The 18,007-nt window shown below is 40.3% G+C and overlaps 1 protein-coding gene across 3 annotated transcripts in view; it reads left to right on the forward strand.

The window, feature by feature from the left end:
- The first annotated feature begins 1,769 nt into the window (after positions 1-1,769).
- ATP9B (ATPase phospholipid transporting 9B (putative)) overlaps positions 1,770-18,007 on the forward strand; it is a 156,580-nt gene continuing 140,342 nt past the window's right edge. For all 3 annotated transcript variants that reach the window (XM_042837054.1, XM_042837062.1, XM_042837070.1), the window contains exons 1-2: positions 1,770-1,878; positions 13,450-13,623. In XM_042837054.1, coding sequence (XP_042692988.1) covers positions 1,784-1,878; positions 13,450-13,623 — 269 coding nt within the window. In that variant the 5' untranslated portion in view covers positions 1,770-1,783. The remainder of the gene's footprint in view (positions 1,879-13,449; positions 13,624-18,007) is intronic.

Here is an 18,007-nt window from a genome sequence, read left to right on the forward strand (position 1 = left end):
TTTGTACATATTCTTCTCCCTTGCTCTTACAGTGTAAGAAATTATTTCTTACTTGTTGCCTTCAGCTCTTCCTTTAAAATCAACAGGATTCTTACCTGCACATTGTGTTGCTTTGCTTAGGTCTTTCCAGGTATTTTTTATGCCTCTAGGTGTCTTGGACTGATTTGCAATTTGCTGAAAATTTGAAGGCAGATATTGAGCTGGATCATCAGTGATGAATACAAGTTCCCCAATTAAAATGGAAATGTGAGGCTCTTTGCAGGATGAGGTGAGAAAACACCTAGTATATAAAAATAATGTACATTTGGTTTCACATAACACTATATGAACCTTATTGAAACTCATTACTTTTGTTTTATATTCAATTGATTTTAGTAGTACTCATACAAATTCACATTAGTATAACTGACTTTAACATTTGGCTTCAAGAATGAAAGTGTAGAATGAACTGTCTTCAAATGGTATTTCATCTCCCCCTTCTTCTACCCTAGCCCAGACTGGATACACACACAGGATTAGGAGGAAGTGAACATTTAACCTTGAACGTTTGTCGTAGAAGTAGAAAGGCAGAACAAGTATGAAGGATTATAAAAGGTCCTATGGGGACAAGACATAGATAGGCTCTACACCCATGCAACCAATGCAGAATTGTTTCCCTCCCAGCTCATTTTTATTTAAATCAGGAGTTCAGAAGATCTATAAATCATAGGTTCTGGATCCCTGCCAATTTTTCTGTAAATTGTAGTAAGAAAAGATGCAAAATAGAACTATAGGAAGGATGGCATGGAAAGTGTATTTCAGAATATATTTACATACTGTCACAAATACACGGCACTGTGATATTAAGTGGTTCTGTGCTGATTAGCCAATGAATTACTGAAACTTTTATCTCTTTGAAAAATAATACCTGCCTCAGATGCCTGACTAGAGAAGCACAGATCAACAGCCAGTTTGCTCATGACCTTGCAGGATTTATAAATAGGAGACATCATTTTTAAAACGTAGTCAGGTATGTTATGCACATCTAAACATCACGTGCTGAAGTCTCAATTTTACATTAAAAAATCCTCCAAGAAGAGATTTAAGAATTTTCTCTAAAAAAAGCAAACCAAAACAAAACACAAAACCACAAGACAGGGTTAGATGACAAACCCGAGGCAAACCACACAATGATGGATGCCACACAACCAAGGTCTCTAACCCAAGGAGCTTTTACTACTGCATGAAAACATGGATGCAACAACGCAATTAGCTTGATGAAGAAGCTCAGGCTGTGATATGAGAATATCTTGAATACTCGTGGCAAAACTGTTTCCCTTCTATTTTTGCAGGACAGCTCTGTGCGTGATGGCGCACGGCCTTTTGCTTCCCCCAGCAGCCCATTTCAGAGGTGTATAGGAAGGTTTACATCCTACAGTAGGTCTGTGAACTCTTCCACGCCGTGTTTTTCCATTGGTGACTGATCTTTGTGAAACGCCACACTTTGGCTCGTTATCCGTGAGCCAAGAGGCTCTCACTTCCACATGGAAACCTCCTCTCACAAAAACCAGCTCCGTTTAACAGCAGAGAACACGAACTGTCAATCCGCAGCGCCAGGCAGCCACACCCGCCTGCCCCGAACTCCAGGTTTCTCACACCGCCCCACCGAAGGCGCCCCGCCTCCTTCTTTAATGACGCCCGCCCCGCCCCGCCGCCCGTTCCTCCTCCCGCCGTCAGCTGGTGTTGGCTGTGACGTCACAGGTGCCGGCCGCACGGTGGGGAGGCGCGGCGCGGCGCCCCCAAGATGGCGGATCAGATCCCTCTACACCCGGTGCCGCGCAGCGCCCAGCGCAGAGCGGCCTATTACAGCAGCGCCTCTGCGGCGCAGAGGCACAACAGGTACGGGCGAGGGCGGCGTGGGCGTATCCCCATCCCGCGGCCTCACGCCTTCTGTCTTCGGGCCGGGCGCCCGGCCCCGCCGTGCAGCCCTTGGCGGCGGGTGGCGACCCCGCGTAGGGCGGTGCGAGGACCGCGTGCTGCCGGCTGTCCCGCTCGGACTCCGGGCCGGGCGGTGAGAGTGGCTGGCTGTGGGGCCTCCGAGGAGGATGCGCTCTCGGCCGTGTCCCGCGGATGCGGCCTGGGCTGCCGGCAGCTGCTGTTCGTGGCCGGCAGGGTGCCCGCCTTAAAGGGCTGCTATGGGCGTCGTCAGTGAACGTGCTGTGAGACAGCCGCCGTATCTTAGAGAGTAAAGCGTGAGCTTCCCGGAGCGTGAAAAATAACCTTAGGCTTCTAAAATTGTGAGAGGACTTAGAAGGAACTCGTTCGAAACGTTTGCTCCCGAGTGAAGATGGAATGTTTCCTGCCTTCCTGCTTTCCTGAAGAACTCTAAGGAATGTGCCGTCATCGTTCAGGAGGAAACACTTTGCTCTGTAATTTCTGTGCGTCCTCTGGGCAGTGCTCCTGAAGTTAGGAATGGTTGCATTTGCTTGTTTGAGGCTTTTTTCTCCTCTTCTTGATTCTCGTGGGGTACAGGACTGGAGGGAGCGGATTTGCTGGCTGTAGCAGATGGGCTTTCTAAGCACAGAATAACTGCTGCTGCTGTTCGAAGTCAAATTAGTGAAATCAGTTCATTAGGAATAGTAATAATAAAAAAATTGCTAGTACGGAGTATCTAACAGAAGAAACAGTTTAAAATTATGCAGAGTAAGATAGATTTAAATAATATGGCCTTGATTTTTTGAACTTAAAAGATAAGGCTGCAAATGTTCACAGGAAGTCCTCTGATAGGACAGCCTGCTGCAGCTGTGTTCTCCTTTTCACTAATACTTGAATGTCTGACAATCTGTTGTAAGTCAGTTCTTTGCCCTGAGGAAGGGTGGTGTTATCATTGTCATCCCTATTTCTCAGAGTTGAGAATTCTGAATTCTCAGAATTGAGGCTGGAGGAAGTTCTACACGGGATCTGTAAGCTTTTTAATAGATGTTCCCCTTCGTAAGAAAAAAAGGAAGGGGGAGGATTATTGTTCTGGCAAAGCCTTAGTCTAGACCATCAAAGGTATTGGGTGGTTCTGTTATAGCTTAGGAGCATTGAAAAATACTATAGATGTAGGACAAGTTTATATAGCTTGTAGGTACATAGGTTTTTTAGAGATATATTGTAACACAAGAATTACAGTTACGTATGCAAACTGTTTAAACTTGAGCAAATAAGCAGATTCAGTAAGCTGTAAGATCTGGCAAGGAAATATAGATTCATTATGGATATGCTTTGTGCCCTCTGTCTCATTTGATTAGCTTTACCTTCCAAAGATTGTAGATTGAATTCCCTAGTTGTCTTTCAGAGTTTCTCTTTTATAATCTATGCGCTTTTGAAATGTAAGTGCATGTTTATTTTAGCAGTCCTCTTCACAAGGGATTATTTATAGTCTTCATTAGTTCCATCAAACCACTTGTACAGTTATAAAGCATTTTGACCATGTTTATTATTTCTGGTTCTTTATTTTGATCATGGAGTCATAGCATGGCTTGGCTTGGAAGGGGCATTAGAGATTATCAAGTTCAAACCTCCATGACATCATCAGGGCGGCCAGCCACCAAATGGGGCTCAGGATCCTGTTCAACTTGGCCTTGAATGCTCCAGGGGTGGGACATCCACACCTTTGGGCAACTGTTCCAGCACCTCTCCAACCTCTGAGTAAAAAATTTCTTCCTAACATCTAATCTAAATCTATCCTCTTTTACTTTGAAACCATTCTACTTTGTCCTCTCACTAATAGAGAGTACAAAAAGCTTCCTGCTTGTAAGCTCCCTTCATCTACTGGAAAGCCACAATGACATTTCCCCAGAGCCTTCTCTTTTCCAAGCTAAACAAGCCTGGCTCCATCAACCTTTTATCATAGAAAAGTTGCTCCAGGCTTTTGATCATTTTTGAGCCGACAGCTTCTTCCTGGACTGGGGACCTTAGGCTTGGATGCAGGACTCCAGATGGGGCCTCACCAGGGTAGAGTGGGGCAATCACCTCCATCTCTCTCCTGGCCACCCCTCTGTTGGTGCAGCTTAGGATACTTTTGGCCTCCTGGGCTGCAAAAGTGTGCTGCTGGCTCATGTCTGGCTTTTTATCCATCAAGAACCCAAAGATCTTCTCTGCAGGTCTTCTCTTAGTGAGTTTTTTTCTCCCTGTGTGTTCTTACATCTGGGATTACCTTAACTCAAGTGCTACACTTAGCTCTTGATATCATGAAACCTCAGCAGATTCTCTTGTCCCCGCTTCTCAAGCCTGTCCAGGTCCCTCTGGATGGCATCCCTTCCTTCTGCTGTATCAGCTGCACCATTCAGCTTGTTGTCATCAGTAAACTTTCTGAGAGCACTCTTGGTCCCATAGTATATGTTGTTGATAAAGATGTTAAGGAGCACCAGTCCCCTGACAGGCACCACTCGTGACCAGTCTGCACCTAAACATCAAGGCATTAATGGCCATCCTCTGGCGACATCCATTCTAACAGTTCTTTAATCTACCAAATAGTTCAGCCTTCAAATTCACATCTCTCCAAGTTAGGGAGAAGAATGTGGTTTGGGACTGTGTCAGAGGCCTTGTATGAGTGCAGGTAGATGGCATCAATTGCCCTTGGCCACTGATGCTATCACTCCATCTTAGAAGGCCACCGAGTTGGTCAGATATGATCTGCCCTTGTTGAAGCTGTGCTGGCTGTCTCTCCAAATCACATCCTCATCTCAGGTATGTCTTGATACTCTTTTCAGGAGTATCTGCTTCTTGATCTTTCCAGGCACAACAACAGGCTCACTGGCCTGTAGTTCCCTAAGTCTTCCTATCTCCTTTGTCTTTAATGTGGGAGTCACTGGGGCCTTTGCTTGGCAGCCACAATTCTTTAAATATGAGGGAGAACTGCTTTGCATCCACATCAGTCAGTTCCTAGAATGGATATGTTTCTGGCCACATAGACTTGTATGCATGCAGCCTCGCAAAGTAGTTTTGGACTGGCTCCACTTTTACACTGGGAGGGATTTTGCTCACCAAACCCTGCTCAGATGTACAGGGGCACACGAGGCGTGGGAAGCCTGACTGACAGTGAAGTCTGAAGCAAAGAACTCGTTAAGTACTTCAGCCTTCTCCATGTCTGAAGTGTCCAGTTCTCTCCTCTTATTTAGTGCTGCAACAACTTGTAATTCTTGTGACTTGAAGTTACGACTGATCTATGACTCCTAAGCTTTTAGGAATGCTTCATCCTGCTTTTCTAACCATTCTCTGCAGCACAGACTTCTAAGGGGACTTGCATTCCTGTGTAAGCTGCAGGAAAGCTCCTGGTTTCACAAATGCATGTATGAGTACTGAAGTGTGTATACATACAGTTTTAGTTTGAAGGAGCGTAATTCATACTTCAGAAGATATCTAGAGGTGAGCGCTAAGTAAAATATATTTTTTTAATCTCAAACCAGGTTTCTGTGCTCTCAAGAGACTTGTCATATTTTTTTTTTCCAGTGAAGAACTTACAGTTCTTACTTTGTGTCTTTTGCAAGTCTTATGCACAGGTCCTTACCTTTAGCACAGTAATGCTATTTAACTCAAGCTGATTTCCCTGCTACTGGCAACTTCAGTTAATGCAACTCAGCAGTTGCTTACCTGTAGTGGCCTCAAAGCTAATTTGTGGAGTGACTTATTTTGCTTAAGCTGAGCGGTGTGTAGGAGTCTGCTATCATTACTGCTGTTAGTTCTGCAGGAAGGGAGAAATTCTTCCTCATCCACTGTGTCTCTACAGTGTTTGTGTACTTGAGAGTACTTTTGCTGACCATTAGCCTGTATTTTAAAGCTGGAATGCGTTCTTCCCCACACACCCAAGGAGCTGTGGTGCTATGCACCTGAGATCGCATGCTTTTATATAGAACTGAACAGAAAACTGGCTGTGTGCTACTGTTAGAAACTAGGAAAATGTATTTTGAGGTAAGCACTTGTCTATATTCTAATAATTAACAATCTTGTTATATATACTGTAATAGTTGTAGAATGCATGGAGAAAAAAAAAGCTACTGTTTTCTCACTGTTTTGACACTTTGTCTTTCAGCACAAAGGATCTGAGACAGTTGCTGTGGGTTCTTTGTTTGTCTTTGGTTTGCTTTTGTTTTGTTTTACACCATATGGGAAAAAGAGGACTGGAATGCTCCTGGGATCACTTTGAATATGCAGTGAGACTAACACTCTTTTCTTATAGTCAGAAGCCCAAGAGTAAGCAACTGCTGAGCACAGAAAGTTAACTGTGCTCTGTGTTGTCCATCTACCTTATATGTGGTAAATATATGTGTAAAACAAGAAGCTGGGTGGAATTTTGAAGCTGATAAGGGATTGAGTTAAACAGTGCTCAACCCTCATTTATCTGTAAGCAAATTATCTAGTTCATTAAGGTGTCCTGTGCTTGTTGCTGTCAGAGTATGTTGTGTTTGGCCTAGTGGTGCTATGGTGCGAAGTGTTGAGACAGCTGAGCTGCTGCCAGAGTATCAGGTCTTACCAGCTGTGTCCAGTAGTGCATAAATACAGTTACGCTCCAAGTATTCAGAGGTATGCCTACATTGTCACAAAAAAACCCTTCATTCTCAGGAAGAAATCTTCATCATGATTATGTGTAATATGGATCATGACAGTGTACTTATGAATGGCCACGTATCAAGAGGCTGCAGTAAAGCAAGTAGTGGAAAAATCAACTGCTGTTGCCTCTCTGTAGTTTGCCTTCTGATACAGGACTCAGGTTTTAGGAAATTGTTGCTTTTTAATGACTATTTTTGTTTGTGTGACATATCTGGTAACTGCATGAATTTCAGATTAGTGTAACCTGAGGTTCATCCGTATGTCCCAGAAATATCGTAAACTGTTAATGACCAAAAGTATTTGCATTACTGGGTTGAATGATGCTCTGTTTTCTGTAGACTTGATTCATAGGGTAATATTACCTGTTGGGACTGATAACTGTAAGATTTAGGGTAGGTTTGTTTTAGTGACACAGGTAACAAGTAGAGCTGCTCAGAGTATCAATTGTGAAGTACTTTTACATACAGTGACATTTTTCTTGATGTCATACCTGGGAAATTGTACTTCATGTGCAATAGTATGTTTTGATGACATAGCAATTTAAGTAATTTTTATAAGAAGTTGCAGTTCTTTGACTCAACATTGCTTAGAATCATGTTTGGAAAATACTTTTTGTTTTGTCGATGCTAGCAATATACTTTGCACACAAAGACAAATAAACGTGAATGTATAAGATGTATATTTAAGGTTGTTTGTATTTAAGCTGTATTTTGACCCAATATTTGCCTGCCTTCCTGATTTTTGTCTGTAGTATCTAAATATGGTGATTTGCGTTCCTTGGACAGGCACTTGGGTTGCTTGGAATGGGAAGAAAAAACAATTGATCAAGCTGCAGTGTCAATAACAATCCCCAGTGACAGTGATAAAATGGCCCCGTTGTTGTGATCAATGATGTACCTTACTAATTAAAAATAGGGTTCTAGCAAATGCAGATGTTTCCTCAGGTCCTGCTGTTTATTTTGTTATTGGTCATAGCTATTTGTTAAGTAGATATTCACTCATCCTGTCCTGGCTTGAAGAAAGATGTTGATTCTGGTGGGGCATGTGTAGTGCTTTCTAAAGTGAGGAAAGGGGAGCAAGGAATGGTTTGGGCTTTGTTTTTTAAATGACAGCTTCCTTATGCAGGTCTCTTGAATTTGCTTCTGTCATCTCTGGCAAGGAGGTGTAGGCGTGGGGAGAGGGAAGGCAAATGGCATTCAGAGCTTTTGCTTTGCTATGGCACCTGCAGTTCTAGTCTGCTGTCATTTAAGTCACCCTTGAAAGGCTGCCTATGGAAGGTAGTAACTGTGCAGTCTGCATTTTGACCTTTCTCTCAACAAAGTTTTTCTTTATTTCTGCGTGTCAGAAGTGATTAGTGTATGGTTTGTTGTGTTTTCACTATAGTGATTGATCAAAAATGCTCCCCTACAGTTTTCCAGAAACTGCATTGCTCGTGAAAGGCTGGGCATTCAGCTTATTACAGTGACTATTAGTCATTTCAGTTGATAAACTCACTAACGAACTTCCTTACGTACAGTAGAAGTACTTCTTTCCTATTTTGTTGTCCACTTGACAAATGTGCACCATAATGTGAGTGCTGTAATAGGTTTTTAACGATTGTGTTACGTAAGGACACGAAAACAAAGTCATGTGTGGAAATTGAATACAGATATTTGGTATACAGATCTTCAGCTTCCCCCAGAAGTGTCCAAAAGTGTATTTTGTTGTTTTTACTATTGGTCTACTGTGGTTATGGCTTCTTCCATATGGAGTTGTCTCACAGGCCTGTCCCTGATGATGTGTATGAATTGTAACAGGATTGCTTTTTCTGTGTGTTTGTTATTAGGCCAGGACTTTTTTCCCAGATTTGGGAAGTAAGACCGGGTAGGGGTGCACTTGCAAAAGAGTTACAGCTAGAGCTTAATAAAAACAAACAAACATTGACAAGCTCTGGTCAATTTTGTATATTTCTGGAAAAAAAAAAAAAAAAAAAAAAAAGTATTTTTTGGTTTTGCAGGAAGAGGTTAAAGGAAACTCTTCAGATCTCATGTATTTACCTGTACAAGGCTTCACTTCTGTCATAGTCTATGAAGAACATAACTCTGTAATGCAACCAGACTTCTTGTTGAAGCCATCATAGTGATGTTTGGAATTAAATGGAAACAGTAACTTCCAGTCTTTAGAAATGTTGAAGAATATTTGGAAAAAAAAAAAAAAAAAAATTGGATTTTTCTTGTGTAGCTTGTAGCAAAGAAAATATTTTCTGAAGATACTGAATGTTTGAATGAGGAACTGTTGCGGAGCAGCTATATAAAAATGTATGATTGGTCAAGCTAAATGTATGTTTAATGTAATCTTCCTTGCTGCTGTGGAATGTTTAAGTCCTTTTTATGTCATGGAACAGGATCTGAGCAGCTGGATCAGTGCAAAATGCAGCATACAGTAGCTGCTGCTTTGTTGGTTTGTCCTCTAAACTATTCTTGCTCTTCGTCTGAATTGAGTCTGCCTTTTCCTCTGTTTTTCTCTTCCTCCACCTCCTCAGTTTGCTTATCCTTATCCTCAGACTTGAGAGGTGTTTGTGTGGGTTAGACTGTGGAGGAATGAATAAGGATAGAGCAGGATAGAGCTGGGACAGGTCAGGTGATGCTTCTTTCTCCTATCTTTTTACTGGCCATGAGGAGAAGCAAAGCGAAATGATGACTTGGGATGTTGTTTTCCTAGCAGATATTGATATCAAAGTCTGTTTAAAAGCGCTTATTGTGTGCATGATTCCCTTTCACTTAAGTCTGTTAAATCTCATTCCTAAAAATAGCTGGATTTTGTTGAAAGTTGTTCAGTGTTAGCATTCCTTTTTGCATAGGAAGCCATATTTTTATCAGACAGTTCTTTTCATATGTGATTCGTAGCAGCCATGCTGAGAGTTTTGATGTCTTTGCTCTGGCTTCTTTATTCACGTTGCTTCCAGTGTTTTCTTATCTTAATAAAAGTTTCTAGGATTGCACTTAGTTGATTTGTCATTCAAGGCAAATCCACACTTCCAGCAATTAAATGGAAAAATACTAGGTAACAAAGACAAAAAGATTTTTGTCCTCTTCCTAGTTAGGAACAATGCATTATTCATTGTCCTATTGTTTTTAAATACTGAAGCACAATTTTCTAGCACAATACCAAAATTACTTTTGAAACAGAATAAATTGCTTGTCAGTTCAAAGGCTATATTTTGAAGTCAGATGCTTATGCTCATTATCTTCACTGCTTGGTGAAACTCCATATTTAAAAGTGCAAATTAGTAGATACTAATTGTGAAAAAATAATTGTTTATAATGGCAAAAAAAACCAAAACCCACCAAACACGTGAGCGATTACAGTTAGAACATTGGTGCGTTCTACAAATATCACCACTTCTGCAAGAGTAGCATTAAATATGTAGCAGATCTTTGAATCTGTTTCTCTTAATTGCCTTGCATTAATGTGCTCCATCAGGAGAGGCTTCAGCCATGTTTGCCTTGTTACCTCTGCATATAAAGCAAATGATCTTTTGAATCAGACACTGTTCAAGTTATGTGAGTCAGAGGGGTCTGTTGCTGCGTGCTCCGGTGTGGCTGGCAAGTTGTGGTTTCACTGGGTGGTGGCACACCATTAATTGCTATGAGGTCTAAGAGCAAGATACAATGCAGTGCAAGGCTTTGTATTGGGAGTAACTGCGATAATGTAATTAGCAAACCTAACCAGGGGAGAATATAAAAGCATTGAATGTGAACCTGTTTAAACGCAGGCTTTACTTACTGGAATTCAGCATAAAGTAATAAAGTGTTTTAAGCAGTAACTTTTATTGTCAAGTGTGTAAATTTGAGTATTTAAAATCAGTTTAGTGCAAAAGTAATCCGTACAATCTTGTGTAATATGCTTTGTGACCTGTAAATAACTGCCTTTTGTATTAGGTTCCTTTTTTCTTAATCACTGTTTAGAATAGCAAGAATGGAAAAAGTGTTGCCAGATGGCCATATTAAGAAAAATACCAGATGCATCCTTTTGCAAACGACATTGTTTGCAAAGTACACTTGTGAGGCTTCGGCCGTGCTTTAACCTCCACTTGCCTATTTTTGAAGGGGTTACTGCTAGTAATAGTTCTGAAAGTATTGTCTGTGGCTTTTGGTTTCCCAGAACTACTTTCGTTTTTTTCTGCTGTGTTGTTGCTCTCTGAAAACGATGATTTTTTTTTTATTATTATTTTTTATTTTTTTGGAAGAAGAAAGAGCTACAAAGCCTGTTTGTAGATAGTAGATGATGTCTTTTCAATAGAAACTGTGTACTACAACTCACCCTTCCTCCCCCCCTTCCCCCCATTTTATGCCTTCCAAAAAGATTTATAATGGAATAGTGGTTTTAATACAGACTATGCATATGTGCATTGCTGGAAAACTAGAGGACAAGTAATGCTTTCAGATTTTGTGTATTAAATATACAGTAGATAGAGGAAAAACAGACCTAGTGATGGTGCTTTCTCATGCCTGGTGTTTGTATAAAATCTTGGGTTTGTTCAAGGTTTTGACAGGTGTAACTTGAATGCTGCTTAGCATACTGTGCTACAGAACTGCAGAATATGCTGAGTTTGTAGGGACCTACAAGGACCATCGGGTCCAACTGCAGGCTCCACACAGGGCCACCCTAAATTCAAACCCTTTGGGAGCGTTCTGTGCATCCCGTTCCGTGCCCCCCGCCCTGTGCTGCAGACCCTTTCCCTGTGGGCTGCCGTCCCCTGGCGCAGCTCCGCACCGTTCCCTCGGGCCCTGGCGCTGTGGCACAGAGCAGAGCTCAGCGCTGCCCCTCCGCTCGCTGTGAGGAGCCGCAGCCGCCATCAAGGCTCCCGTCAGCGCTGAGCACCCCCGGACACCTCAGTTGCTCCGCGCACAGCTTTCCTCCAGACAAACCCTTCCCCATCTTTGTAGCCCTCCTTTAGATGCTCAGTAATACCTTTGTGCCCTTACACCGCCTTCCTTCTTTCTTTCCTATCAGATTAGTTTACTATTGCTCAGCGTGGATTTGCTCTGCCCATGTTGAAAATTTTACTTCAGTTTGAAACAAAGTTCTTGCTCAGTCAAAGCTGTGTACTGAATGTACCAGCTCACCCACCAGATGAGAAGATGGAGTGAATTTCTACACTGAGAGAGCTTTTTATTTTTAATATTCTCCATAGCCATATAAATTCATGTACACTACAGACATTCCCAAGCACTGGGATTCAGTACTTGCATACTGTTGACGTATGTCCTGGTGTGAACTTGAGCTGTTCCAGCCCTTGCTCTTCCTGGGCCGTCCCCAGGCAGAGCTTAGAAGTTGGGTTTGGTTCATGCCAGACAGCTTGCAGGCAGGTTTCTGCTTTTTTAGAGGTCAAATGCTTGGGAGCTTCCCTTCAGTTTGTGGATGTGGATATTGCCTTCATGTGCACTCAGATTAGAGCTTACACAATGCTTTTTATATGTACAAATGTACCAACAACTGGATTTTTTTTAATCACTGCTTCTGTTAAAAAAAAAAATAAATAGTTTTTTAGGTTGTTGAGGGGAAAACGAATGGTCCTAGGATGCATATTGTAAGAGACACAGTACAGCTTTCATCAAAAACAATCCAATAATTTTTAAGCTTTGCATCTGTCAAATGCTTTTTTCTGACTCGGCCCTTATTTTATTTTATTTTTTAACTTTCTGAGCTCTAGGAATTATGCTTTACTGCTCCCAATGCAAGAATAAATCCAAGAGAGAAATTGCAGATTACATGAAGAATAAAGACGTGTCAGTTTGAGAATTGAAAAAATAAAATGTATGTGCATTGCACATACATTGCACAATACCCTTTTATTCTAGTCAAATATGTTTTCATCACCTGTTTGTATTTAATGGGTGCTTAACTACCATTCTCAGTAGTATTAATATTTTTATGTATGTAATTTTTTGCATGTTGGTTGGATTTGGTACTTTTGTTCTTTAAGCATTCTTGTAGTCAGCCTTTCTGACCACTTTGTTGGTAGGGGTTGATCTCTGTATGATTTTATTTACATCTATCAGCTATTTTGTTACTGCATGCAAGTAGATTATCTAGATTTTCTTCCATCTAGTATCCTAGTAGTCCTTCGAATGGCCTGTAACAGGGAACCTGAGTAGTAGTGCTGTTCTTTCATATTTTTATACCACTGAGTCAACAGAAATTGAAGAACTGACTCAATTTACATGCACGTTGGAGAATTTCCTTATCAAACATTCAGGTGTTTTATCTTGGCTTAATAAGGCATTCCACAAGTGCAAAACAGGGAGAAGAGTTTCTGAAGAGGAAAGGACCATTACTAGCCTAGTGTTGTTTTCATAGGTCCGCAGTCAAATCAGTTTTGATTTGCTGAATATTCCTGTCAAGAATTACAAAAGTGACTAATGTTTTATTAACTAAGGCTGGTAGACTGATGAGTGGTACAGATCTGATACAGATTCAGGCTTGGAGGTCTGCCTTGGCAGAAATAGTCATAGGTATATCAGGACAGCAAGTTGGAAAAAGCTCAGTGGAAATGCTAAGTTTGTGCTTCTGTGAAAGCTCACTAAATTATTATTTGTTTTAACAAAATCTTGCAAATAATCCTTTGAAAAGTAAGAAGCTGCAGTTCTATATTTACAAATTCAATAGCCAACAAGAATTTATATCAAAGTGCTTGGATGATTGCAGACATCCTTGCTGTGTTACTCTATGTAATGCAAATGCTGATGTCAGGGCAAATGCATTCGATGTTTAAGTTGAAAATCTCTCTCTAATGTAATTCCATATAGCAACAATTACCTTTTAGTACTTTGAGATTCCTGGTAATAAAAAATGTGTGATTATTTATTTAGTGTTTTTATTTCATGTTTACAGATATCAAGTAGAAGATGAGTCCTCTCATTTGGATGAAATGCCACTAATGATGTCAGAAGAAGGCTTTGAAAACGATGAGAGCGATTACCACACCCTCCCAAGAGCCAGAATCTCTCAGAGAAAGAGAGGCTTGGAATGGTTTATCTGTGGTGGCTGGAAGTTCCTTTGCACTAGGTTTGTTTCGTACTAGAAGTTTTTATTTAACTATTCAATGATTTAAGGAAGTGCTGATTGCATCCCTGTACTCTACACGTATCGCAGAAAACATTGTAATTTGCTTGTTGTGCACCTGTTAACTATTTTGCCTGTGTTTTCTCTACTAGGATATTTATTAACAGTTAATAAAAGTTCTGTGCGACTGCTGCTGTTTATTTCTCCTGTGTGCTTTGCTGACTTTCAACTGAAATGAGCTGAAAAGAGGATTTTTAAGAGATCAGATACTGAAATTGTAATAGTCCAGGTCCGTAACATGCAAGCATGGCTGTCAGTTGTACTCAAAACCACACAGAGTAAAAGATGTTAAAGCTTTCCTCGATTTTTTTTTTTTAATTTTTTTTTTTTTTTTAGGGCATTTATTTCTTAAGGTAGAAAAAAAATGTAGATTTTATTATATTGCTGAAAAGAGAAAGGTCATCAACTAATGATTAGTTAAAATTTCGGCTTTAACAGTTAAGGAAGGCGTGTAGCAGTTGGCCTTAGAGTGAATTGCAGCTGGAGTTAGCTCTTGTGGTTTGCTTATTTATAAACTTTGTGCTGAAGTCCAGTGTACGTAGTTACATTGGCACAGCAACTTCCTAATTGAATTGCTAGAAAGTTTCCAATTACTGCAGAGTGGTTAAAAATAACCTTTTCATCTTTAATGATGAAATCTGAATATTATGTAAAAAACATTGGAACGAGTGATGTATTTTCAGCTAAGTGATGAAATTTTCTGTTAGCAGGTGATTTTAGGATTTATTTAGACAGGCATCTTCATACGTAGTTTTCTTGGCACTTAATAAATTGCAAGAGACCTTACAATGTTGTTCTACCCAACCGAATGAGAGCTGTTTTTGTGCACCTTTAGTTATGAAGTAACTTTTTTATTCTGCTTTGTTTATAGAAAAAGCCGATGGTTTTATTTATGCTTTCTGTAATGTCTTAACAGAAAAAAAAAAAGTATTTGTTACAGGGATCAAGTGTTAGAAAGTAGCAGGAAGGAATTATGGAAGCAGAGATAGCAGAATGAGAGTTAATATATGTTGTTTATTTATTTTTGGAAGTGGTGTTTTTTAGTGTTTGAAAGCACTTTGAGAGACTTTAATTTCTTGGGGACATATCTAAAAATGGAAGTACATTTCAGAAAGAAGTTGAGATCTTTGGGTATTAGTTACTGTGATGGACAGTTTGTGTAGCTCTCATTTCTGGAATGAGCAGTCCTTGTGCGTCCTATGTTTTACAGGACTTCAGTCTGACTTCAAATTAACTGTTCTGAGTGTTGTTATTCCAGTTGTAATTGCCATGCATTTTAGCCTTTGTTTTTCTACAGAAATGAGGCATACTGTGCTTCTCATTCACAGTCTTCATACATCTATTGAATTTTCTGATGATGTGAGGATAACCGGACTGAAGGATGGAGGAAGTTTCAGTTGTGCCCCTGTAAGTTTCATGAAAATAGGTATAACTGTAAAGAGAGCACCTTGGAGCTGCCCTGGCAGAGGTACTGGAGCATCCGCTGTGTGTGAAGAAAGGCTGTTAACTGCAGGATGGATTTGTTGGAACTCATAAAAATCAGTGAAATTTCATGAAGACTCACTGATGAAGAGAATTGTAAAAATCTCAGTTTTATTTTAGAACTTCATAGTTACATCTCAGCTTTAAGCAGAGATCAAAAAAGACGTTTGAATTTTTGAGAAGGAAAAAAGCAGGGAAAAGGTGTTGTGGATAAATTGTTTTGCTACACTCTATCACTTCTCTGTGCTGTCAGTGGGTTGTGGATGAGGTATGTGTGCATGTCAGTTCAGAATACTGAAAATTTCTGTGTTTTGTAGAAAAATGAACTTCTCACATGAAATGGATCTGGGTTTCAACTTGCTTGCCTCTACTCGGGGTGTTCCGTGTAGCCTTCTGTCTTACAAACTTCCTTCAGCTTGTCTGCTGTTGGACCAGAGGTGCTCTTTCATTAGACATTGAATACCTGGGTTAGGAGCTGGGATGCCTGTGGAGCTTCACCTGCTGGGGTCTCAGAGCATGGTGGCTGTGGTGTGGGTCTGTCGGTGTGGAACTCGGTGTTGGCTGTGAGGCCCAAAGTGAGGCCTGTCCCTTTTGGTGAGTGGAAGAACGTTTCATCTTCTTTCCCCCCAGCATTCACAGAAGGAATATCACTGCTGTGTGTGTGTTCTGCTGTTCTCTCCCCTGTGGCTCAGTGCAACGGGCAAGAGTTGCACTGTGGGAAGTCTGGGTTGGAAAGTCTTCTTCTCTGAAAGAGTGGGCATTGGAATGGGTTGCCCAGAGAAGTAGTTAGAGTCACTGTCCCTAGAGGCGTTCCAGAAACGTGCAGATGTAGTACTTAGTAACATAGTTTTGTGGATGCTGATTTGGGTTGGTGGTTGGACATCTCAGAGGTCTTTTCCAACATTAATGATGTTATGATTCTACACTGTATCCATATTGTTTTGATGAGGTAGTTGTAAGAAAATTCTCTCCTAAGCAAGAGGCCCTGAAGGAGTTTGTCTTTTGCCTTACTGATTAACTCAACTGAATTTTGATAGATGATGCAGATGATGGAGTCCATTTAGTCTTGAATTGTACACAGAGACATTTAAATCACATTGGAATTTTCTGTAACCGAATGTGATGGGAGCTGCATTTATTTTTCATTAAAAATAAATACTATTGAATAATAACTGTATGGTAGCCTAGAATTTCAGTAGGAAATTTAGCAGGCAGAGGATACTCCCACAAGATAGATGCAGAGATCTGTTTAGTTGAGAACATTTGCCGGGAGGAGGTTCCCATGATATCTTAGTGAAATCTTATCTACTGGTCCAATCAAACTATATAAAAACCTCATCTTAGGTGAGCACTTCTGGATGTGTGAATATCCTTTGTGGTCTTGAGGAGATTTCTTCTGGGCTGAAAGCGCCTTAGGGGTTGGTCATTGGTGCATTCAGTGTCAACATTACTCATATTAGACTTTATGCATATTTATTGGGACCCACTGAATACTAGAATTTTGACTTGCCTGTCCTTTAAATTTCCTAGGATTACTGAAAGGACTGTATAGAAAACATGGAAACTACTGACTGTATTGCTGTGTATGTAGTCATTATACTGTGTAAGAGTGGCGTGTAAGCTATCAGTTTGGTAGAGAATTGGGTGTCCATACAGTTAGAACTGAGAGGATTGTGATATGTCTTCTGCAAAGCACTGAAACGTGCTTGCTTGCATAAGGCGAGCTGCATTCTAAGTGTAATATCTGATGAAATACCAGATTGATTCAGCACAGCTGTTTGAAACTTGCTCAGTTCAACAGAATTTAAAACTTAACCCCTGTATCTGTGGAAATTAATCTCATACCTGAGACCAGGTGAAGTTTGAATTTCAGTTTCCACATTCAGAACTTTGTTTTGTACCTTAAATTATATTGTAAATTTTTCAAAGCTATGTTAGAAAGATGGAGACCAAATAGTACGCATTTGTCTGGAGCTTGGCAAACAAACCCACTGATTTTTTTTATTTTTTTATTTTTTTGTCTTGCATTATTGGGATGCTGTTCATTTTTTAGGAGTGGAAACTCTTAATTTTTCAGCTTAATAATTTTATATTCCGTAGATTTACTTATTAAAAAATCATCTGATGGTTATTGCTTAATTGAAAAAGTTTCACCTTCTTGGCAGGAGCAAATATGGCAGGTTTGTCGAAGTTGAGTGTTCATTGAAATTGAGTTTGTAAAAATCCTTTATTCAGCTTCTAACTTCCGTGCAGACAATAGGCTATTGTTGGCCAGAACTGAATACTGTGGATTGTATTTGCAAATCTGTGTCTTTCTAACTTTTTACAATTGAGAAGGAGGAAAAAAATCAGCAATCACAACACCTCACCAAATATAAGTACATCAAATGTTGCCACTGATTTTGAGCAAATTGAAGACAACCGATATAAATTCAGAAACTGTGTATTTCTTGCTTTCATAGCATAGGTAAAAGAAAACTTTGTGATATATAGCAGTGGTTTTGTGGCTGTAATCATTTCCCCTTTAACTTACGAATTCTCTTCAAGCATGTGAAATTATAATGCACGTAGATCAATACTCTGGAGTTCTTTGGGCTGGATTGATTTCTTTCTCATGAGATTTACATTCCACTTGTTATCAAAAAACACTTTGTCCCTATGAAAATGGTGCCATTGAATGGCATTTCCATATGAAGTGAAGGGGATATCAAATGCTCGGATTAATTTGGGCTCTAAGATGGCCTGTACACTTTCAATTAATCTGCGACGCATTTGTTATGCAGAAGCATGGGAAAATGCTGATCTTTAAAGAGTGACATGACCACTGTGTTGCTTTTGGCCCGAT

The sequence above is a fragment of the Centrocercus urophasianus genome, unplaced genomic scaffold (assembly GCF_019232065.1).
Source record: "Centrocercus urophasianus isolate 14NV4802_14NV808 unplaced genomic scaffold, USGS_Curo_1.0 seq_11, whole genome shotgun sequence".
NCBI classification, from domain to species: Eukaryota; Metazoa; Chordata; class Aves; order Galliformes; family Phasianidae; genus Centrocercus; species Centrocercus urophasianus.